At 39.3% G+C, this 25,900-nt stretch overlaps 1 protein-coding gene across 4 annotated transcripts in view; it reads right to left on the reverse strand.

Moving 5' to 3' along the window:
• Positions 1 to 25,900, reverse strand: part of RARB (retinoic acid receptor beta) — a 330,118-nt gene that overhangs the window by 60,943 nt on the left and 243,275 nt on the right. For all 4 annotated transcript variants that reach the window (XM_054059052.1, XM_054059053.1, XM_054059054.1 and 1 more), the window contains one exon: positions 7,957 to 8,105. In XM_054059052.1, coding sequence (XP_053915027.1) covers positions 7,957 to 8,105 — 149 coding nt within the window. The remainder of the gene's footprint in view (positions 1 to 7,956; positions 8,106 to 25,900) is intronic.

The following is a 25,900-nucleotide window of genomic DNA, read 5'->3' on the forward strand; positions in this document are numbered from 1 at the left end:
TGGCTTCAGAAATGGGATGGTGGCACCCAAACCGGCCACAGGAGATGACCACATGCAGGATGAGCACTAGTTGGGACAACCAGAAACGTTCCAGGCACTCAGCAAGGCACAGCAGCACCCCAAAATGCAGCTGGTCACTGATGCACTGACGTTTAAGAGTCTGATTTTTTTTTTTTTGAGAAAGAATTCAGTGATGGTGTTGGGAATTTTGCAGGAAGAAGGAGTGCAAGATGTAATCAAACAATTATATGCTGCTATTTGACAGCTTATGCAAAATAAGAGAGAAGTTTCCAGTTCCTGTTTCCATAAGATATTAGCCCTTGTGCTCACAAATAACTGGAGCAGTGTGGTTAGAGAGTAATTTGGAATAATCTTTGCACTTTTATAGCACTGGCATCACTGCCAGAAACAAATTAAAATAATTAGCAAAAACAACGATTCTTGCAGCTTGAGATGAATCTCTGGTCTATGACGGAGGGCAACAGGCAGGATAAGAGGAACATTATCTGTGGATGGTTGCACCATACTCCCATACAGACACTGCTGCTCTTTGTCCATCTCTGTTCCAGAAGCTCAGTGGAGGGGAGAAGCAAAGGTATAATCTGCAATTTAGGCTCAAAGCACTGGAAATCAAATATATTTCATAATTCAAACATATAACATGATTTTATTTTTTATTATCTGTCATGGTTGGCAATTAATTTTTTTATTCTTCATTTCATGTCATTCACACAACCGACAAAAGAGATTTTATAAAACAGAGTAAAAAAAAAAGTAACGCTCCTGATCCCATCTACTTCATCTTTACTTGCTCTCAGCAGACCTCCAATAAATATATTCTTCTCCATGCTTAAAAAAATTTGAAATAAATTCACTATTTGGCAAAAGTTTTATCTTCCAAACAAAGAGAAAAAATAATTAACAACTTACTGAAACTCAGATACCAGCTTTTCAAAGTACACCTCGCTTTCCTTTTCTTGGTTATTTTAAAAACTAAAATCTCAAAGACAGCATTAAAACCATTAGGTCTCTATCAAGAATATGAAATACATAACAACTCCAGGTCTTCGTTATCACATTTAAATCAGTTGCAACTCATTCAGTGTCTTTCTATACATTGCATTGCTTTTTGCAAACAAATGGCTCTGAACATTGCTACACTGCAAAGTGCTTGCAGTTTAAGTTCAGATTATATTAATAGTATGCAGAAATGTATCTCAAAATACGTTTTTCACCTTATTAAAAATTATTGTTGATTTAGTTGAAACTAGGGTCAATTTTTCCATGATGTAAGGAAGTTTTCATAGCTGTGCATGACTGACAGCATGCATTTCTACTGCTGGCATTGTCACTTACTGAAACAGCTTAAATGGAGACGAATAGAGCTTGATCATTCAAGTTCATCTATATTTTTCTTTGAATCTATAGAAGCTTTTACAATTGCATTGCTGCAAACAATATTACTTCTTTTCTCGATGCAAACCGTACTGTGCACATATTTTCAACTTTAGATTTATTTTTGTTCAGTTGTAGGTGATTAAAACATGCCAGGAAAAGAAAGTCAAATAAACACATAGACTATTAGTAAGCTGGCTTTATGAAGTTTATGAAGCTACTTTTTAGTGTTGAGTAACTGGGAAAATTCTATGTCTGGATCCTTAATTCCCAGTAAATCAGCATAAATGTAGGCTTACATACAATTACATTATAGCTAGAAGCTAACATGTGCAAGAGTGGTGGTGTCAAAAAAGAACTGCTGCTTAAGATCCCTCTACAATCCCAGAACTGCCTAAAAAAAATGCAAATCTGTCCCTGCATGATGTAAGAGGTATTACTCAAAGAAACAGGCATCTGTCCCAGAGGACGCTGTTCCATAAAGGGTACTCTGCTATGACAATCCGTAAAAATATTTCAGGGCACTCATCAACATTTCTTGCAGACCAAAGCATAATATCCTTGCTGTTAAACTTCAAATAAACAAATAAAATCAAAACCAGTTCCTCTCTCTGTCAGTAGAATTTTGTAAATCAGCTGTCGACCAAAGCTGATCACGATTCATATCCTGCAGTGGGGGATTCCCAACCTTCTCGATGTCCAGAGGGACGTAACTGTAGGGGACATCATGGAGAAAAATAACACAGCTGTGTTTGGGTACCTAACTCAATGGCTCATGGGGACAGGCTGTTCTAGAGGATGACCCAGAGGAGATCGACTTTAAATGTTTTGAATAAGCCATCAGAGGAGCTTCTCTTCCTCCACTTACTGCAGAGAGAGCTCAGTCTTCAAAGACAGGCAATTAATTTGGGGCCTCCAGTTGAGTAGTAGGACTGCCTTGCACTGCTTCCTTAAGAAAGTAAGATAAAGCTGTAACAAAATGACAAGCTAAACATCCACATGGATCAGCAAATCTGGACAAAGAAAAAACCGTTTCATTTTCTCTCTTTCTTTCTTCTCCTATGTGTATCTTACCCTTTCTGCAGGAGTCAGTCTGAATTACAGATCTAAATTTCAAGGTTTATTTCAATGCCTACTTTCCATACTGCTTGAAGCCTTTGCAATGAAAAGCTCCATATATATGAGTCAGGAAGGTGTCAAACAGATGTATTTTCAGAGCTGAAAACCTTTGAAAACATATTAAATGTGGTTATCCTTTTCATTTAACGATCGCACATTAGGTGTGATATCATATGAAAAACCCTGATGGAAGGAAAACTATTCTTCTTTTATGATAAGAGCTGACCTGGGATCACTCGGTATTGATGTAGATTTATCTACATTTTTGTCTCTAAGTATCAACAGCAGGCAGTGAGGCACCTTGATCATTCAGACAAAACTGCTGGACCGTAAACCTACTCTCTTATATGCTGTTCTGTCTTCTGTCCTTAAACTGCTCTAGGCATCTTTGCTGCCCACTGAATTCAAGCCAGGAATCCAGGCAAGACTGCCAGCAGAGGAATGCCGTTTTTTAAATGCCCAGAACAAGGGACAAGGCTTTCAGAGACAGCTGAAGCTGCCAGAACACCAGCTTTTCCTCCCTTGGACACACAATGATGGCATTGTGTGGGGAATCCAGCCCACTACACTCAGTCTCCCTTTCTGCAAATCCAGCTACAACGACGAGTCAAGTTAGGACCAAAGAGCTGAGCTTTTGGTGACAGCCAGCCAGCCCTATAACCACTTGTACTTGCTGGATAAATCCAAGTTGCTCATTTTGTATGGAATTTATTTGCGTGCCATCTAGCAACACCCAGAGACGAGGGAGGTAAAAAACACCCTAAGATGTATTCCAGAAGACTTTAACTGATGTCACGAAACACACGAGTAGATTCCAAAACTCACCTCTGAAATGCCACGTAGTTTATAAAATGGAAAAGCTGTAAATAAGCTGAATATTATCAATATATTTATTTTACATATAAAAAGGTGGACTAGCTCTGGAATTTGTCTTACAAAGTACAAATGCACTGTGAAGATCAGTTTGATTTTGAGATTCTAATACATACACAAAGCCACTGAGAAGCTATGATGCACATAAGCCTTTTCCAGCATAACACTTAGAAATAAACACAAAGCTAATTTTTTTTTATTTAAAAAAAAACCCAAACAGTCTAAAACACAAATACAAAAAATTCCTGACTGCTGAATTCGACTGACCAAACTGAGAAAAAGCTAGGGATATCCACCCTCTGAAAATCCCCAAATTTCAAATTTGGAAGGCTAGAAGTCAGGTAATCTAAAATCAAAACTAAAATTTTCAGCATGAACATATAAACTTTCATTGTGGTTCACAACTGCATATTATGAAATATTCCAGCCCCTAAAAACATTAAAAGACTAATATATTAAAACAAGCCACAGAACTGTCTTTCTAGAGGGGTACAGTACTGAAGACTCTGGTAATAAATAAGACAGAAAGACCACTTTAAAGAAGAATGCTTAGAATACCAGGAAGGTGTTTGGAAAAGGAGGGTAGAAGGTTGTTCCCAGGTACGTGAAAGAATAAGCTCCAGGGATGACCGCAAGTGGAAAAAGGGGAAGGACAGGAGAGGGGACCAAGGGGAAAATTAACCACCACATAAGAAAATCACAGCAAGGGTTTGATAAAGGAGGCAGTTGAAGGCAGATTCTGGAGAGAAAAAAGGACAACACGTTGTTTGAATATAATGCTGCTCTTCAGAAATGATGTCATTGTGGCATGATGTCTGAAAAACTGCATGCCATGACATTACAGTTGGTGCTGTCAAAAAGACAGAGAATGGAAAGTTCTGTCTTCATGAACTCTACGTCCAAGGTAATAGTGAGGCAAGTAAGAGGGCACACCAGGGAAAGTTGGCAGGTGAGAAAGTCAGAGATGAGGGTAACTTTGGAAATCATCCATGGGTGGGTGACAAGTTAGGGGAGATAAAATTTCCAGTGCAACGGTTCCCAAAACAGGCATCACAAAGTCATAATCGCTATCCACTGCTCTCCGAGGTCTGATGGCTGGAAGGGTCCCTGGTAAGAATACATGCTTTATGAGCAGAATATTGCCATGACCTCACCGACTGGTCTGCCATAAAACAGGTCTGTAGCTGATGCTTTGGAGACAGAAAACCAAAGAACTGAACCAGGGAAAGGCACCAGGAAGTGGATAAAGAGCCATTTAGGGAGACATTGAATAAACAGTTAGTTAAGTAGGAGGAGAATCTAAAGAGCCCTGAAAGCCAGGAAAAATAAAGCCTGCTGAATCAAAGATAGTCATCAACCCAGAACCTGGAGGACAGAAATCTGTCCCCCACTGCACTAGATGGAGACTGCTAATCATCTGTGACAGCAGCTTCACTGGAGCTCAAAGTAGAAAAGCAAAGGAGAAGGAAACGAGAGAGAACTAAAAGAAAACCAAGGGAGAGCAAGCACAGAAAAAACAAAAGGAGTGGGGCCCTAATTAGATAAATGATATGAGCAGAGTTTTCCACTTGTGTTTCCCTTGAGAAACAAGACTGCCAGGAGTTCGAAGGAAAAGGTAAATAAGTCAGAAAGGAAAAAGGAAAAGACCTGAGAAACAGACCTCAGAGCAGAGGGAGGTGGAATGCAGGAGGGAAAAAAGGGAGTGAATTCAAGCTTTAACATCACAGAACAGAGATTGTAAATCAGGTGAAAAATGGAATGGTGGGAATAGGCATGAAGAAAGAAAACGGCAAAATGTCACAGGAAAAGAGGAAAGAAAGAATTAATACTTGATTTGGGTGATGTTTTAGTCTAGCTTCTGAAGTTGCCTCTCCCCATCCCAAGAGCTTTCAAACACCCTGATCAGCTTCAGTGAAACTCCAGATCTCAAAGAAAATAAAGTTCTTTGAAATTGCATGGAGATGTGTGCTCAGATAAAGGAGAAATGAATTTGAGTTCCTTAACTAGATGAAAGACTGCAGTATGAATTCTTCCTTATTATTGCTACCTGATTTTCCAGAGAATCAGCATGAAATTCCAGCTCCATATCGAGCAGAAGCCTTCAGTGAAACATAGGCTCTCTAATAAATCCAGGTTAACCAACTGAAAGGCAGAGATCCACAGGAGACAACGTTCCCCAGCAGCAGTGCTCAAAGCTCAGTGTTTATTTAAACTTGCAAAGCAACTAGCTAAATTTTTGTACAAAGAAGGCTGGAGATAAATAGAAGCACGAAGAACTATGGGGGGAATCAAGGGTGAAGGCAGACTTGAGCACAGGCAGGAGCCCGGATGTTTAGAAGTACAAGGTGTCAGCTTTCTTATGATACAGGACCAAGGAAAGAACGTGTGAAAGCAAAGTGTTGAGCAAAGATCAAGGAAAAGAAGACTAAAACAAAGAGTCCAAAAAGTGCTCAAGAGAAAAGGCAACATTCTTCACAAAGAGAGTAGAAACTGGCAATGTAGGGGTTTCTGAGGCTGTCTCTCGTCTTGTGGTCACGTACTGCTGTCATGCAGCACTCCACATCTGTTGATGTGAAAGCTCAGACAAGTTTCAAGAGCAAATGTAGTACCTGACAGTCCACCAAAGGGCCACTGGATGACTCAGTGGTCTCATTATGTTCTTTGCCAGTTTCTGGTACTCACTAAGAAGGTTGAATTAATCAGTGGAAGAGATTAAAAAAATCCTAGTCCAACGTGTTGAAGAGTTAATGTCAACTAACCTAAATATTACCAGTCTCAAGCAGCCAAGTTACTGTTCTGGAATCTTGTCATTTCTCATAGACCGAGGTCTATGTATATAACTTTTTTTCTTTCTTCTAACAGCAGCAGTTGGTAAATGCTGAATTACCCCATCTTGCAAATTAGCAAATAAGTAAATACGATTTTTTTATTATTGTTGAATAAGGCTAACATGTTACAAGATGGATTTCTTCATGTATTTTGACAAGTGTGGTCTTGCTTTAATTACTTTGGACAATGCTTTGCAGCATGCTAGTAAAAGTCACACAGTATATTTTTGCGTATATTTGAAAAATAATGAAGTCTTAGGGACATGTGACCTTTCTGCCACAGTCTGCAATTATGTTTATGCTTAGAGGGAACGTGGGTAAACAAATGACTCCACCATTTCTGTGTTAGAATCCAAACATGATGGCATTTCCTATTTAATGAAATTGGCTACAACATATTCTTACTACATTTCTTCCTAACAGACACGTTTCAGTAGTTTCATGACATCTAAAAAAATACAGACATGACATCCAAGGAAAAACTCTATAACTGAAAGACATTCTAAAACTGAGGTGAGCTAAATAGTTGCTTTCAATACCTTAGTATCTGTGGTTATAAAACAGGGTAGAAAGCAGACTCAATCCTATAGTTTCCTGCCTAATGACACAAACCCGGAACTATGATATTTTGCATCACTACAAAAGACCATCAGAATGGAAGAAGTTACAGGTCCAAAGGATAAAATAAAAATGCCTAACTGCACACTATGTAAAAAAATATTCTAATGTTTTATACAAATAAGTCAGCAAAATATCTTCTATTAATTTATTTCAGTAACTTTATTTATACGGATATAGTGTGTGTCACATTTTCTTCATGCGTTCAGATCTTCACCGTACTAAGCACTACATGACACTTTTAATTTGATGAATTAAAATAGAGGGTCTTTTGTTTAAACATTAGAAAAGAACACTGCACTAGGGTACCATAATGAATAAAAATAACTATGAGAACATCTGTCCTGTGATATCTTTTCTTCAGCATTTTTTGCACTACCTCATTCCCTGCCTACATAACATTCACTATGTACACCTCTGATAATTGCTGCATGTACATGGTTTAGCTGATGTTTAGCATGGCTTCTTTGGTGTGTAGTCTTTAGATATTCTCTGCTTTAGAAAGGCGTATTGCATTACCATATCCTATGGATAGTCAATTCCTGCTCTGACCATCAAAGCACTGGAAAGCAGCTAGCAGATGTGCCAACAATGTGGTCTGCCAGATTAAATTTTGCGAATGCCAACCTGCTAATCCTCAAATTCCCAATTTGATTTGAGATTAGTTAGATAGTTACAGACTATGCCAAAAATTTCCAGACGATCAGATCCTTTTCCCAAATCCACCCATGCATATACAAGGGGGAGCAGCACACAGAAAAATCAAGCTGAGAGTAATGACCACGTGCATTCTCAGGGTACACCTAACATACAGATGGACAGTGAAGATTCTCAAAGCATTTTCCCTTTATCCTTTCATTATCTCTGCACCTACGATCACGTTCTCAGATTAGTCAACAATTATAGAAGTCCCTGAAAGACATACTTTGGCAGAAGTTATGAAGGGAAATAATTCTAAGCACGATGGTCATTTACTTGAGTTTACTCATGAATCAGAATTAATTCACACAGGAAAAGTAGAAGTGTCTCTGGAGACAACCAAGTCATGCCAAAATTCACTGCTTTGCCCCTCTCTAGAATGAAATGTAGTCCTATAAAAAACAATGGAGATGATGGCACTCACCTTACATCCCTCACAAGCACTGACACCATAGTGATATCCGGATGACTTGTCTTGACAGACAAAACAGGGCTTGTAAACTCGAGGGGGTGGAAGTGGTGAAGGAGGGCTCGGAACAAGTTCCTCAGAACTGGTGCTCTGAGTTTCAACTGCTACAAAGAAAAAAAAAGAGAAACATAATTGAACGACTCATGAATTAATTTTATAAAACTGATCGTTTACTGTATTATAACTTTCAAACTGGTCAATATTTATCTCTGTATAATAAACATTCATTTGTCTTTCTTAACAAAGTTTAAGTGGAAATAAACTAAACCCAGTAGAGACAGGTCTCCATGCTATGGTTTCAAGAGCTTATTTTTAAGTACTCAAAACATTTTTCAAGATCCAGCTACTCAACATCACAGAAGCTTCAGTTCATTTCAGATGCAGGGCTTGAATCTCTTACCAGGCTCTAAAAATGGACAGCTTTGAGCTTATGTTCTGGTTTTAGCCTATTGAACTGTGTGGGATCCATGTGTGCGTGTTGGATATCAACCTTCAATGGGAAACTTATTGTGGCATGCAGCCTTCTAATCGGTACCTAATTTTGGGAGAGCTCTTTTCTCTCTTGCCTTTTTCTAGAAGAGATAACAATTCCAATGTGCAACTCTGCCATGGCAGGATAGCAGCACGCATCAGAACATGTGTAAAGAGACATAATTACCTGAAGAATTTGTCTTATCTTTTTTTTTTTTTTTAAATCTATAAAACTTGCACAACCCAGCAGCACTTCCTTACCTACCTTAGAATTCGTAACATCAGGAAACCGTTACGAGAAAAAGCTTCTTATGTATTATGACCCCACATCCCTTTATTGCCTTAATATGTCTAGACGGTCATTTGTTTAGAACCTGCTGAAAAGTCAGTTATCCCTTTCAGGCAAAGGACATGAAAGCTCTACAATACGAGATAAGACATGCGAACTACATCTTTCCAAAACATCTGCATTAGTTTTCTGTGATACGCTGTCATCATTCCTTACATTTATTGTAGATGTGCAATACATTTTCATGTTTCACCTAGCCGTTCTGCTGCTTCTCAAATAAATCCTTCTAACTTTTCAACAGATACAGAAAAATGACAGGATCTGTACGCTCAGATCTATCCAGAAATATTAGGCACTATCAGCAGAGCTAAATCTCAGGAGTACTAACAGCAGGCCCTAAAGAATATTACTCAATGGAAAATCTTAGACAAGATTTACTATACATGATATTTTTCAGATTACAAAGATGATACATTTGTATTAAACTCATGATTCATTGTCAGCTCGTGTTCTGCAGAATTCACAGAGGGCATCACAGAGCATGATGCAACTTCTGATTACTTGTGAGAAAAGGGTCTTTTTCTGCTATTTTTACTCGGGTTAAGCTACTATCAACTTCGAGGACAGACATTTCTTGAGAAGAAAATAAATGGAAGAGTGAAGTGTTAAAGGCTCTGATTCTAAGCAAAGAAATATCTTTCCAATGAGAACAATTTCTTTATACATATAGCAGTAATAAGGCTGTGGAAAAAAACCAAAGAAATAAAATAGCATGTGGCTCCATAAATTGTGATTTTAAGACAATGTCCAGAACTACACTTATCTTTTTCAGCATTAAATACGCTGAACCTTGGTAAATAAAAAATCTACAGGTCCCTACTGCACCAAGCAAACTTTAAAGAAATTTTTTCTTAATGAAAACAGAGATGAGAATGATCATTTCTTTTCAACAGTAATTTTTAGTATTTAAGAGAGACAGAGTGTGCTCTGTTATTGATCTCTGCACAGCCATCCTGCTTGAATCAATAATCTATTAGTACTTTTAAATTAAAGTTAGATTCATCAAATGCCCTTGAGAGGCCTCAAACATTCTGCACCTTATTTCATACCCATACATGAATTATAGTGGCTTCCAATCAGTCTGTGGAATGATAAAATTTTAGCTTTAAAACTCTAATACCAGCAGACAATGTGTTTCGCATTAGCTCATTCAACTCTCCCAGTCCTTCTAGAAGGCAGTTTTTAGGCTCCCCATGGGAAAACAGGGTTGTGTCATTCGATAAAACAACTGTGCTCCTGCAATCGTTCCGTGATTTCAGTTTGGGGAAAGCAGTCTTTGAGGCATAATACTGATATACTTCTGCTTTTTTGATGATTTCACCCTAAACAAGCACCAGCATCCAACAGCAGTGTTCAAACCACCAACCATATGCACAACAGAGGTCTGTCAGGGACCGGCCAAGCACCAGGAATTTGCCATACCCGGAAGAAATTAAGCAACCAGCTCAGGTCATGAACAGACAGAGAGTAGTCAGAAACTGAAGAGCTGATGATGCTGCTACAGAGCTTTTTTTCTGGACAATTTGAAAAGGTATATGAAAGGGAAAGAACCAATGTAACCAAGAATTCCTCCAAACATCCATATATACACATATATATATGCACCACTAAAAGGGCTTACTCTATTAAATATAATACTTGCACCAGATGAACAACTGTCTAGAGAGTTTAACTTTTTGTAAGAATATCCAGTTTGTGAACATTCACTTTTGATCAGAGTCATAAAGCTTTCTGGAGAAGGCTTGAACTCAGGTGACACATACTAGATCCTTACTTACTTACTGTTCTTTCTTGGGTTAAGCCTTTTTAACTCGTTATTTGAAAATGTATGTACTGTCAGTATGGAAGCACAGAAATGCAGTACAGGCATCTATACAGTGTTATTTCAGTATCATGTCCATGGCTAGTGGATGCATGACAGCAGAACCTGCTGTCTTCTACGCACATCTGCACATGCAAAGTGGAAAGAAGAAAGAATGAGTGTCAGACAGTGGACGTTTCCAGAAGAGACATTTTTAAAGCCGTCTTAACAATTTTATAAAGAATTCAAAGAAAACAAACAAACAAATTACTTCTTTCCCTGCCCTGCTGTCTTGTCCTGCAGGATGTGACACTTCAGGGTCCCTGCTCACCTAAGAAAACAGAACCTCAGCGCTGTCACCCAACACCTGAATGGCCGCTTAAGCACACAGGGACTCTCAAACAATCGGTCACTTCACAATTCCTAAGATGTCTGAAATATTTCTAAAGGTTAGATAAAGCAGCAGATAAGATCTTTAAATGCACAGTGTGCTTTGTGAGGGCTAATTTACTGCCAGCTAAACCATGTTGACAGATGGAGGAGGTATTTTACTTTGTGACCAGCTAGAAGCAGGCAGGCATTATGAAATGCCTTGCGTTTCACTAGGAACTCAGATTATTAAGCTTGTATGTTAATGCACACTTTGGACAGTTGAGTCTTGAAAGAATAAGAAGTTGTAAAGCAAATGGCATTTCCTGGATAGCCTCAAGGGAATTTTGAATACTGAGCTAAGGGTCCCTGGTGGGAAGCAGCAATTTCAGCTAATTAGGGTGAATAGCAAAGTGTTGCATTTGGTCAAAACATTCTGTTAACCCTCATTTTTGTTGGCACCAACAAGAGTCTGGATTTTTTGCCTCTTTTTCTTTTTTTTTTTTTTTTTTTTTGTGAATTCACTGCAGGAGTGCAAGGCACACAGCTCACATACATTAGGCAGAAAGTCAAAGGAAACGCCAAAGTTCAACTAAAGTACAAGTAATTAGAACCAGATTCTCTGCTGCTTGTATGTGTGCATTTGATTGTAGAAGTTATTTATAAGCCTCCAAACATTTGAAAAAATAACTATATACTGTAGATCATTTAATTTTTATGTCTCGTCTGGAAAAAAAGGTCTGCTTTTAATCATCTTCCAGGAAAGAGCCAGGAACTGGAAAAGTGGGTCTCAATTGTTTCAATACAAATTTCTCTCTTTCATGTGCCACATAAAACTATACTATAAAATTAAATCCAAAATATCATTGACTCACTCTCCCCCCCTCCAATTTTTTTTTTTTTTAATAAAAAACTTCTTTGAATTTGTCATGCTTAAATAGTTTGCATTGTTAGGAGGGTTTTCTTTTTTAAACTGTTGTTTGGAAGACAGACAAGGGGAAAAGAAAAAAAAATGAGTGAGAGAGAAAGAAAACATTATCGTGGAGACTTGCCAGCCTTGACTTAGTAACCTGGCCATGACCCTCCAGCGAGTGTGTGTTTGACCCGGTCACACATGACTCTGGCTGCGGACTGTTGCTGGGTTATAAGTCCCAGATATTTTTACCATATATACAACAGGTGGGGATCACAGACAACAGAAAGAGGAAAACAAAGTATTCCCTTGTGCGAAGACTCCCATTTTCTCCCTTGCAAAGAAAACCAACACAAAGCAAAGACATTGTGCTACTATTTCACCTATCAGCACTGGGTGTTGGATCCTTGTTCTACCGGGGGCTGATGGCACGGAGGGAGGGCAGGGGGACGGAGGCAAAAGGCTCAGTGGAAGCCATGTGCAAATGTTAACCAACACAGTATGAATTACCACAACCAAAAATCTTCCCTCATAGGGCTGGGTATGCATCGAGGTTCAGGAGGCAATGCTTTTTGCTAAGAGAGAACACAACATACCTGGTTTAAAACTCAGGCTGCGACAATAATTCCAGATCAAGACGTTATTATCAGGATTTTCAGAAGTACTTAAGAAAGTATGTTTTCCACATTTAAGGGTTTCTTTTTTATTATTTTCATCTTGCTAGCTGCACGCATCTGCCTTAGAGCCATGATGTTAAATGTAAGTTACTCTATTTCAGTTCTCGATTACAGTTTTTCCAGCGTTAATTTTAATCAAGTCATAGTTCATCTCTGCAAGACTGTCTAGGTCTTTAAAAGAAGGTATTATTTGGGCTGAAAGCAAAAAAAACCTCTTAGTCTTCACATTTGCTTTCAGTCTGAAAACGAGCATTCCACTGTCAACAGGGACATCAGAAGACAAAACTTCATGACCTGGTTTCTGCTTGAGGACGCCCAATCCAAAATGATCCTTTTCTGTTATTTTAAAAGCTACAAGAGTATCCCACGGGTTTTCACTATGTGCTGCTCAGGAGTCCAACAGCATGATTAAAATAACAACAAAAATTGCAGGAAGGAGAGGTTATGGAGCTCAGAAGCCCAATCTGCAAGGTCTTACTAATGGACACACTGTACACAAGGTCACCTAAAAAGTGCCTGAGAGTGGGTCATTTTAAGAGCCATGCCTAGGGCACAGTCTCCTGCTGCCAACAGCTATCTCAGACAAGGTGCAAGCCCCGATAGGCGCAGCTGAGTTGGCAGAAGTCTCTAAAACCGAAGTGCTTTTGCTGTTAGGACTTTTCAGTGAAAGAGCAATACGGACAGCTGGCTTTTGTCCCATCACATCTGGGAGAAGAGAGGTCCTGCTTAACTCTGCCCTCCGCCTTGTGATTACAAGAAGCAGTTAAGCACACTGTCTGCTCCGATATCCTTACCCTAATGAAGTTTCAAGTACATATTTGGCCACTTCTCTACTGCAGGCAGACATACCATTGGGCCAGTATTTTCTTCCCCCACCCTTTTGCATCTCATGTATTAAGACAGGACATTATTTTGGGCAGGGTCTCAAAATACGGTGTACAGTAACCGGCTCTGCAGGAACTTCAAGAACTACTCCAATGCAAATAATAGTAATGATCGTGATCCTGCCAAGTCAAAAGGTGTTTGAAAGAATGAACCTTGAAAGGCCTCCATAACCTTAAGGGGTGCCATTACTTGCAAAGCAGGACCTTGGAGCACTTTTATTTTAACTATTTTAGCATTTCAGTTTTAAAATTATGCAGGCTAACTTCAAAGTGAGTCTTGGAAAAAAAAACCCCACACCTTCTTCATATTCAGCAAATTCCTTTGCTGTATCCATACTAAGTTTTATTTGCAAATGGGAATGGCAGAAAAGAAGTGTTTACACTCATCCGCTACATATCCCCCAGTTTAGAACTGGGAGAGAGTGAGCTGCGTCACATTCTGGCATGCCTGTCATTAACAAAATTGCAGTTTCAAATGCAAATATGTAATGTCAACCAACAGAGTTACTGCAACATAAGCCAGCGGATCCTGATCTTGGCCACACAACGGAATTGTAGCTCTGTGAAACCTTTATTCACATCAGGAAACAATGTTGAGCAGCCTACTCCCAGCATCACAGAACTATCCAGATTTGTTTGCAGTATATCAAAAGACAACAGCTTCTACCTTTTGGTTATCCTTCTGTTCTAGTCTCAGAATACAATTTCTGTTCCTTAGTAGCTAACTACTTCATCTATAGCACAGATTTTATCCTTCCCAAAAATATCCTCTCTCAGTTGCGCAGTGAAGGGTGGGGATTCTTTTGTTAAATACTTTTCTGTTATGCCACAATCTGGCCTCTTAATTAATCCATTTGTTACACATGCACATTCAGTTACCTGACTTTACAGTGTCATTTATTACACTAAGGCACTCCCTGGGCCCCACCTGCCCACACATCTTCCCAAGGGGACCTTCCCGCACAGATCACAGATAACCCTGAGTGACTCCCCGGGCCCCACTGTCCTCGCCACACAGCACAGTCTGTAGCACTTCTGGTCCTGCTGTATTTAGCAGCATGGAAGATCCCGCTCTCTTCTACAAGCATGGTCCCTGCCACTCCAGTATGTGAATATCCCATAAGTATTCACATTTTTACCTTTGTAGCACCTAAGTGAGATAAGGAAACAGCTATTCTTCTTATTCTACAGATGGGAAACAGAGGCCGATTGGCTTGGACCTTACATTCCTAGAAAAATGCAAGCAGTACCCAACTGGGACTTTCAATACCAACCAACAACACTGCTGCAGCTCTAGCAGCATCTTCAAAACATAACCTTACACGTCTTGCCCCAGGTTACAAATGGGATAAATGACAGAGTAGGGAACTCGGCTAAGTCTATGCTCAGACCCTCTAACGTGAGGGCTCTGAAGCACCCCTAAGTCTGCGAGTGCACCCCATTCACCTGCCGGCTGCAAGGCAGGCCAGGGCTGGGTGACTTTTGCCCCTGAGAGCCACCACTACTGCCGGCAGGGAACTGAGGAAAGACGACTAAAGGCTTGTCTTCATCTTCTAATCTCCCCAGCCACCTTTCTTTTTTCAACTTTCAAGAAGACTACCCCACCATATATACGATTACACAGGGATGTCCCTGCAGACAACAGATCTGCCCTGAGAGAAGTCCCAAACCCTCTCCCCTAAAGGCAATTCAGCATGTGGGCACCATGTCCCACACAGGCACATGTCTCACACCAGAAACTGCCACAAATAATCTCTATTCTTGACTATACCATCCAAGCCAACACCAGCCTCATACACCGCCAAGACATAAGGCTGAATATACCAGGCTAGTCTTATCTATTGGGCACATATGATCTGAAGTCACCAATATACTCTAAACATATATTTCTGAATGAAAACACCCTGAAACTTCTTACTGAAGCTGCTGGTTGCATCACTGCATCGTGCTCTGCAGGTATTCTGGAGGTAAGCTGTTATTGCAGCCACCTCTGGTGCTTCTCCCAGTAAATCCAGGACTTCTGGCAACAACATACTCTAGACACGTATTTAGTACAGCTAGCAGTAAAGGACAATGAGGAGGCTGCAGTCACTCTGTAAGAGCAAATCCATATTCCATAGGCTTGCTCAGGACGGTATTTTAAAAGCAGAGTAAAGTTTAGCCTGGTTTGCAATGCCTGGTTCTCAAGCACCAGCTTCACTAAACTTAGCGCTAATGTTCACAACACCTTTTTGAAGAAAGTGATACTGGTTTTCAGGCTGTTGCTTTTATTTACAGCTATACCAGCAAAGCAGTTCCACATTTGGGTTTATGTGTCTATGTAGCCAGAGAGATGCATTTACACCTGAGCAAATGTGGAATGTGGAAAGCTTGTCAGGATTAATTATATCAGAGACAAGAACTGCATCTGGTTATACCGGTATTACTCTCAGGACAGCGAGACTTAATGACGCGCTAGTAACTGAGAGAACAGGAGCGTCTTTCACTAAATAAATGGCCAGGCAGACACCGCAAGGGAGCCAGGGTGAAAGTAAGTGTACAGACAGGATGGCCGGAGGGTTTGGCAGGCACAGCAGAGTTTACAGGGCAGCAGCTCATCACTTTGTATTAGGAGCCTACCTTCAAAATGAAAAAGAAAACATGTTAAATGAAAAAAATAAATCGTACGGAAAACTGAAGAAAAACATCCGAAAGATGCTATCTCTGTAGTTTTTTCAGGTCGGTGATTTTCTGCCTGGCCACTACCATGAAAAATTGCATCAGACTCAAGTGAAAATTCTGCTTTTTTGCAAAACTGAAAAACAGGGTCTTCTTTAAAATATATATATAATTGCTATCATTTGTGTGAAGTTAGATTTTCCTTTGAAAATCAATTTCTCTCAAAATTCAGGTCCAGTGAACTCCCAAAGTCAGATCCTCACCTAGAGTAGAGCGGCACAGGCAAAGAAGTAACAGAAATTTAGAGAGGATGAGAACTCTGGCTTCTTTATTTTCTATTTATAAAAACAGAGCCTACTTCTGTAGCCTACTGACACAACTGTGGTGTCACAAATTCAGCATGTTTTCCCTGCACAATCAAAAATAAGGAAAAAAGGGACACTATGAGAGACAAAACAATTAAAGATAAAAGGACTCTGATTCTTTTTTCAGATGTGTTTTACAGCATTGTCATCCCACTGATTCCAAGAAAGACTCTTGACTTGTAAACACAAATGGGAGAAAACTCACATCCAGTATCTTCAATAATAAATAAAACTTGCAAGGGAAATGAAATAGTTACTAAAATCTCTATACACATTCAGGTATTTTACTAAGTCATAAAGTCTCCATTTATAGTTATTAAATGTTTTATGGAGTCTGGAGGACGTCTCTTTTATCTTCAAATCTTTTCAAGCATCCAAACAGAATAATTCAGAGTATTACACTAAAGGAATGATTTTATTCTTCAAAACTTGCCTCCTATCCAACATAACTATGTCAGCCAAATGTTTTGGGTTTTTTGGTTGTTTTTTTTGTTGGTTTTTTTTTTATTTATTTTCTATCTAGTCAAGTTGTTTTTATGACACCATTCATAATGACTTTTTGCTGTGGCTTGAATCCAGCAAGAAAATGATAAAACATTTTAAGATCTTTAATCACATAATACTATTACAGAGTTGTTCAGTACCACACGGACAAAATAAAACTGTTGTGCTCTATTTGGAAATGCAACTGGCTTGCTGTGCAGTATTTTACAGATAATTTTATTTCTAGAAGTTGAGGACCATTAATTCAGAACATTTTGATCTTTAGGTGTTTTTAAATCTTAAAATTAATAGAGTGACTCAACAAGAGCCAATTCAGCAATCAAAACTACTTTAAGAGAGTATAGTAGCAGTTAAAATGCTTATCATCCCAATTAATTTGTATTATGACCACACTGCTGGATATCACTAATTGATTTATATACCCTCCTTTCTACACCCATTTACAAGGGCAATTATGAACTCCATCACATATGTTTAAATGGGTTACATTACAATAATATCTAGGAAAGGGCTGTTGAGCTTAAAATCTTTAAGAACAGGTAGATTCTTCATTAATGGTTACACTATCAATCCACTACAAGTGGCCTATAACCTTTAAGGCGGTACGTGGCACTAATATTTCACTTTTCATGGGCAGTTTGAGGTTGACTCCAATGATGAGTTCCACTGCTATTTTTAATTGTTTTTAAAATCTCATATTACAGGCAGCAATAAACACTTACAAATTAGTATTATACCATCCACAGCTTTCTGCAAAGCATGGTTTCTATAACAAAGTTAAAATGCATACATCTGTAAATAATAAGTATGCTGAATTTAATGAATAAGAGCACTAAAAGAAATTGAACAGTAGGGGTTCAGCAATTAGAGTAACTGCCCATTTTATTAAAAATGTATTGTTTCCAGCTTCACTTTAGAAGGCTTTTATTGCTCTGCTGATTCTATGTTTTGATTTCCTTAGAGAAAATGGTTTAACTCCTTATTTTCTTTGACAGCCCCTGTCACTGGTCTGGTCCTGTTTTCTCTCTCGTTATATGGACCTCTTGGAAATCTTGTGAAATCTGCTAATTCTTTTACCACTATTTAACTTATCAAAACTCTTTATTTCACAAGATTTCATCTCACCAGGGAGCTGGGATGAAACCTGCTGAACCAGCAAATGCCAGGCAGCCACCCCCCTGCCCTTGCCAGAGGCTACTGATCCTCTGGTGGAGAAAGTAGATGAGCACATGTCCAGCTTCCCAGCCACGCCACTGCAAAACAGGGCCACTTACGGAAGCTGGCAAGGCTTGGGGCCAGGAAATCGAACCATGCATTTCCTCCTGCCATGTGGCAGAAGCCTCCTGCAGAGGACAGGGAGGTGCATAAACCAGGAAAGGCAAAGGCAGCTCTTTAAACCAAGCAGATATCCTAGTATACATCTCCCCTGCCCCTAACACTATTGCAGTGAACCCCTGGGGTACGTCCACTTGTACATGGATGTTGTACATCCACATAGCTAATTTCCCAAGTAAGTATTAAGACTATTCTCAACACTGGCCTAATTGCACCCAAAATTGCTGCACTGCTGCAACTATGGGAGTATAATTAAAACAATACACTATTTCCATTTAGACATGACACAATAACAGGAAAAAATGGCTTTCATCACTTGGGCTTATCTGCAACCAGAAGGGCAGTCAAGACTAAAACTTAACCTTCCTGACATACTCCAGCACAGATATTTGCAACATCAGAGACCAAAACAGGGACAAATCCTGTCCTCCTTTATCCCCTCAGCATACCAGACCAGGACAGTGCATTAGTAAGAGCAGCTCTCCTCAACATTTCTGACGCGAATGTAAGAAATACAAGTTTATAGAATATTTAAGAAGTGACTATCACCAGTATCTTTTCAGGCAGCAAATAAAACATACAGCGCTATGTTTGCCTGAGCAGAATTTCAATATTTCTGAATTGAATACCTGCCAGAAAAAAGATGATAACACAGTGGGGAAGGTACCATGAAAAACTAAGACACTACCAGATTTCCTCACCTCATAATTCAGAGTCATTGAGGTTACGTATTTTTTTTTTTTTTTATATCTATTCTGTACAAGTTTTATAGGTGCATTTTACTTTCCACCAGTGTGATTGACCTGGCAAACATCCCTCTGCCCCCTTTCAGAGTAGGTGTAGCAGAAGCTGAAAGCTGGAAAGGATCTCGGTGTCCTAGAGCCAAGTAGGAGCAACACTGCAACTGTGGCTCAGAGTATACCTCTACTTTCTGCCTAGAAGACCAAAGATCAGTAAAATAAGACATTCACAAGAGACTGGAAACAAGATGAGTACAGTGACTAGAGAGCACATTTTCAAATATTCTGCTCTGTTATCCTCTACCTGCAGTGGGTTTTCCTGTTAAACCCTTGGAGCCAGGAATCCTTATAATTTTACCTGTTTGTCATCTGTCGGTACTATTCTCTCACAGAAGAGAAGAAATACGCACACACTGTGCTGAAGGCAAACACATACATGCTAGCAGTGTTTCTTTATCACTTGGTCTTTCTTTCTCAATACCTACCTTCAACAGTGACTTGGGGGTTTTTGCCCAGCTAAGCTGTTCACAATGTACTGTAACATCCCAGCCTTACAAACAGGGACAATGTTAACAATACTGTATAAAGAATATGGCAAAAGGGAAATAATTTATCTTCAAATGGCTGGACAAGCAACACTCAGTCCTGACATGATGTCCCAAGAAACTTAAAGCTAAGCTGATACTAAAAAAAAGCTAAGTAACTTTTTTCAAGCGAGATTCAATGCCAGAAGATCTCTGGCTACTGTGCTTTAACAATTTTAAAATTATCCCTCTTTTTGTGATTATCTAATATTACATATATGTGTACAAGTAGGTTTCACAAAACATATATTTTTAGGGGGAAAACTTCCCCACTTTTACTGCTACATTTCAGAGATTTAGGTCATCATTTTCTGTAGAAATTAAGCTCATTTTTACAAATCCTTTTCCAGTTGTCACGGTTGGAAAGATGCGTTATTAAATGTAAATTCATTCAGTGCCATCTTCCTGAATTTGCTGAAGGACAGCTTTAGTGCCTTTACTGATACCAAAAGGATTCTGAAGCCACAGTGAAGTATTATTGACAACACACCATGGCTATTAAAAAAACGTGGATAGTAGTGAAACTGTCCATAAGACTATCGATTTCACTTAAAGGTCTAGAAAATCTCCAACTTGTGGCACTAGTATATTATGGAGTGACTGTGACAAGGCAGAACAGCCATTTTAAGGAATTAGTAAAATATAATGGCACAGGGTTGTTAGATAGAAATCATTGCATTCAGTTTCCTAGTATTTGCACAAGTCTGACAACCACATAAAAGCATATAATTGCCCCAAACTGTAACGCACCCAGGTAAGCTTCCCAAAGAGTAACTTTAGTAAGCTTTCCCTTACTTCTCTTCGTAAGGTCAGGTCTTGTTTTGTCTCTCTAAAAAATTTGGGGAAACCTTTTTCTACTCTTCAACCCATCAAATACGACGTTTGTCATCCAAAAATGACAATCTGTAAAATAAATAATTAAAAAAAGAGTAATCTGTGAACTCGAGAGACACTCTCTAAGAAAACTCACCTCTGACCAGTCTACCTTGGGATCAACCCTTGTGGGCAATCCCAGTGGGACAGGGGTGCATTTTGGAAAGCTCTCACACCATCCAGGCATGGGGAAGATCCCGCTGTTTGATGCACTCCCGGCATTTGCAAACCAGTTTGCCTGATCACTGCCTTCTATTGTTTCCTGAGATAAGCAGGGCCCCAGTGAACAATTAAAGCTTTCAATAAATAATCTGTAAGCACATACATTTGATTTACTGTTATTTGATACAGCAGTTAGTTTCAATGGGGCAGTTACTATTGATCACATAAAGTACTACAGACAAACATGAAACACTTCCAGAACTCCATGGATTATTACTCTTTATCTGCCACTCATCTGGGTTACTTGTAATGGTAGCAAAATTTAAAATCAATAACAACAATTAGTGTTCCGTATACTCTCAGGAATGAATCATGTGAAATATATATTGTTACAAAAATGAAAGGCTAGAGAGCTCGCAAACACGAAAGACCCTCAGAAGTAGCAAACCTAAAATAATTGCTCCTGGTATTATAAAGAGCCCAACAAAGAAAAGAAAAAATATTGGTACTTTAAATACACCTGCAAGAATACACACAATTAGAAAGAGGGAATAGTAAGATTTTCAAAGTAAATTGAAGAGATTTAAGACTACAACTTTCAACTAAGAGAAAGAGGTGGCAAACTGTTCCTTAGAAAATTCCACTATGAGACCTATAATTTCATACGCAGTCCTTGACCCCTACCGGAGTTTTGAATTTGCTAACAATGGAAGGACCTGCTCCCGTGTAGGGAAGGGAAGATATGGGAAAAGGTCTGACTCCTCTTCCCACCATCTTTACTGGAGAGTCTATCACCAAAAAGAAAGGTATCTAAATGTAAGAAATTAAACCAAAATGAAAATAACAAAGCTGGAAACTGATTTTAAGAGATATATGTTGAAAAATACCTTCTCTCTTAACTTCAGATTCATACAAATTAGTTGTGTCTAATGAAATGCATGGAAATAAAAGTATTTTGAGATCTCTGCTAGAGTAATAATTCTAGATAATTAAAATGCAAAGCAATAAGAGAAATGTTTTATCATTAAACTGTAACCAGAGCTCTGTGTGAAATCATCCATTCAGAAGACTTGTTTTTCATCAATTATTTGTTATTTATCTGGTGTAAATATAAGAAGGCCTAATTAAAATGTATGACTCCTTATGCAGCTTCTTGTCATTAAGACCAATGAAAGCATTCTGAAGACCATAATGAAATAATTATGTTTGCCTTTAAGAATCCTCTTCAACAACACATGGCAGTACTACACTAAATTAAAACATCAGGAACTAAATTTCTCTTGCATCTATTTCCATTTTCACTAATTATACCCCCAAGCTTTCCAATAGACCAGGCCCTAAAATTCTTTTGAAGCTGAAACAGCCTAAGGAACAGCAGCCTTTTCATAGTAATGGACTTTGATGAAGAAACAAAGGTAATGTAGCCCTGGAAGCATTAATACTTCAAATAGAGTTATCATGTGAAAATATGTGTTTATTTGAAAAACGAAAAGATTGTTGGTAAAGAGCCAAATACGTGTTCTAGGGAAACTGATACTCTGATTTAATCTCATTTAATTGCGTCATTCCTTCCTCATCTCTTTTCGTCAGAGTATTTTCTTGTTCTGCACAGAAATTAAGGTTAGCGAAAACATAACAAACGTGGTACTACTGGGCAGTGCCAGTATATCGTGCTGTCACTGCTCTGCTTTCATATTTTGGTAAAGGTGAAAACGGCCCCTGTGAATCATAGTGTTCATACTGGATTCCATTTCACGGAGACGGGAACAGCTATTTTCCCAAACCGCATCCAGACACGCCGTGCTTCCTAACACATAGCTCGTGCTTCAACCACGAAGTCTTGCAGGACCTCTCCGAAACGCAGAGAAAGGAAAGAATTTGGATAAGGAAAAAAAACACAGAAGGATGTGAGTCAGCTCTGACTTCTTGCAGGCAGCTGAAGGCTTCATGTCAAAACTTCTGAAAGATAATGGATCCGTATTGGCGTGGTCTCAGAGAAGCGAATGTGGCAATACACACCAAGTGTAGAAAGACAAGCAGTTCACATACCCAACCTGCACAGCACGTGATGATACGTGCAACTAGAAGAAACACAGCCGGAATGTGCTCTCTGAACTGAGAGAGGAAGGCTGAGGTTCACCAGGGAAGAGAGACTTGGGAAAAGTATAGCCTTCTGTTAGCCCCGCCTCATCAAAGATTCTGTGCATAAATATATAAAAGACATAGGTGATCTGACATTAGCTCTGCATTTTACATCTTGGTGTTCATAGTATTGGGTGAAAAGAGAAGAATCTTTAAGAAAATCAGGTCTCCAAGACTTTCCAGCCACCCAAGTCTCCAAGATTTTCCAGGAGGATCTGACAAATACCCTGACCCAGTAACTAATAAAATTTCTTCCTTAAATGAATCAAAAGAGCAACGTAAACAACAAAGCAACACAAAATAATACTCTGAAAGATGGAGGGGGGAAAAAGAAAAACCTCCTCACACCAAAAGCTGAGAAACAGAAGTATGAACAAATGCTTAAAACCACACCACCACCACCCTTCAGGACGTGATCTTAACAATAAAAAAGCTTACACATGCATGACTTTTTTAGCCCATCCTTTGACTTGTGCCCCAAGCCAAAAACGCAGATTGGTGGGTTAGCACTCTCTGCCAGGAAGGAAAGGTTTGCAGTGAAGATAATAGGGTCTTTCATTACAGCAACCCAGAAAGTCGTGCTAAAAAAACCCAGAGGGACGCAGTTTGGGGCGCATAGCCGTTTCCTTGCATCTGAACAAGGGTCTTGGGGAAAGAATCCATCCATCTCCAGATCAACTGCCTCGACAGCCACAGCCCTTGCCAAGGGGAGAGTTTGGGCAGGTATCACCAGATGGCACTGTGACACAGGCTTCCAACTCCTTTTTCTTCATGTGCGAGTGAATGTTCAGTCTTGGAAAGACAGGCAATGTCCGTCTTCATTGTGAATTTGGAGGTACAAGATGAAGAATAAGTGAGGTGCTTGGGAGATGGAGAGAGGCGAGTAGCAGAGGAGCCTGCTTGCTGCCCCAGTCTCTGTCCACGGCTGTTCCCTGCACACCAGTGTAAGGGATGGGATGCTCCAAGACCCCCCGCAAAAGCCAAGGTATGGCTGTACTGTGCCTTAACAGTACTTAACTATTTTCACTTGTGCTGCTACATCCACTTATCATGTAGGCAAACCTGGGAATTCTCTTGGTATCAGTCACCAGCTCACAGAGGAATGATTCTCCTACGAGGCTGAAGATGGCAAGGAAGTCTCATAGGAAAAGTGACACAGACCTCTATACGATGTGCTGCTGCACCACGAGCCAGATTGGCAGAGAAGACCACTGTAATGGCTATTCTCAGGAACTCACCACAAGCTGCATTCAGATAAAAATAAAATCACAGCATTCAACAGATTTTTTTTGTGTTATCTGACTGGTTGGGGGTGGGAGTGGGCTTGAGGGTGGAGGGGAAAGGGGCTACGGGGATTTTCTTTGCGTGTCTGGGGTTTTTTTAATTGAAGCAGTCTGTCCACTGTTGGTATCTCGTGGGCAAAAAATGGCATTCTAGGCTTGAAGCACCCACTGAAGGAAATCGGAGTTAAATCAGATCGTGGCAGTTTTCTCTGGTTAGCTAAACACTGGGCAACTTGCTTAATTGCTCCACACCTCTGCTATATTTCTTTAGAAGAACGATCATTTTTTTCTTTTTAAGAAGAAATGTTGGATCGCATAAGCGTTCACTGGTATTTTGTAAAAGCAGTGGTGTAAAAATACACTAAAGGCTCACTCATATGACCACTCTGTGTCTGAAAAGCTTACTCAAATCAAGGGTGGAGTACTTTTCAGTGCTTAACTAAATAAGGCTCTAAAAGACATAAGTACAATTAATTTGTCATTTTATTGTTCAAAGTTCCTTGCAAAAAAATACTATGTGAGCCTAGAAAAAAATATAATGGTTCAACAGAAAGAGATATTCCAAACCATTAAAAGAAACTAAATGGTGCTAATAAACCTCTTTGTTGTGAGAAATTTCTCTGCTCTTTTTGTTATGGGATGCACTTAAAGGGTAAAGTGTGAGTCACTGAAAGTGCATAAAACGGAAATCCCACCAACCTATGGATGGTCTTTAACATGGTGTACTTAGTGGTGAGGATCCAGAGCACTCTGAAAGTTTTATAAATACTTATTCAAGCTCTAACCTATTAAACCTATACAAGTATGCAACCTATGGCTTGTACGTGTGTATTTAACTTACATAGTTCTATAATATTCAGTTTATATATGGTATAAGCAGGGCAAAGAAAAATCACCTTGTCTGAGGGGAACAGAAGGTATATTATATACTCCATGTCTAGGATTCTTATGAAGACTTACTGGATTATATTTCCATCTCTCTTAACAAAGTACTTGAAGAAGCAGTAAGGCTTACGCAGAATGCTAAAGTAAAGCGGGGTCAGTTATATAAGGGCTGGCATCAGTTTGTTAAAAGTTTTTTTCCTGCCCACTCCCTAATAAAGGGACAAAGAAGTGAACATTGTGGGAATGTGTTTCTAAACCACATGATATCCTTATCAGATTGTCATGTACAAGGGAGGTTCTCACACAGGGACCCCATGCTGGTGAGCTGCCCTGTCACATGATGCAAGTTCTCTGCTCCTATTCATATTACTAAAATGAGCTGAAGGAAGCTAGATTTTCCTCTCCTCCTTCCCTCTCCTCCCACAACCCCCCCAAATAAGCAAAATGCACAGGGACCACAGTCTTATTAATTCTCTGGCACTGGGAAAGCAATCCTGAGCAGCTGCTAATCATGAGTGAGTATATGAAGAAGATAATCTAGCTATTAAAATCTATAGCACAAGGTTGAAACTGTCTCAGATTAATAATCTGATAAGCAGACTTTAATGCAAGGAAGCAGAAAATGGGAGAAATCTGTGAGCCAAACAAAATATAGGGGAAACCCCCCCTTGGATGACTTGTAAATTTATAGAAAGAGAATAATATGTTTTTATAAACAAGTCCTACTTTGTCATTTAAGTGTCTCTATTTCCACTGTTAATATTGTGAACCCTATCACTGAATTACTTTTTCATACAGTTTGGGGGAAGTGGGAAAGTCTGTTAAATTTTTTTTTAATGCTAAACGAAGGTTCTAAATAGTATTTGGTCATTTAAGTACGTGGCCTGTGTTTTGGTTTTTTTTG

Source organism: Cuculus canorus, chromosome 2 (genome assembly GCF_017976375.1).
Source record: "Cuculus canorus isolate bCucCan1 chromosome 2, bCucCan1.pri, whole genome shotgun sequence".
Classification (NCBI taxonomy): Eukaryota; Metazoa; Chordata; class Aves; order Cuculiformes; family Cuculidae; genus Cuculus; species Cuculus canorus.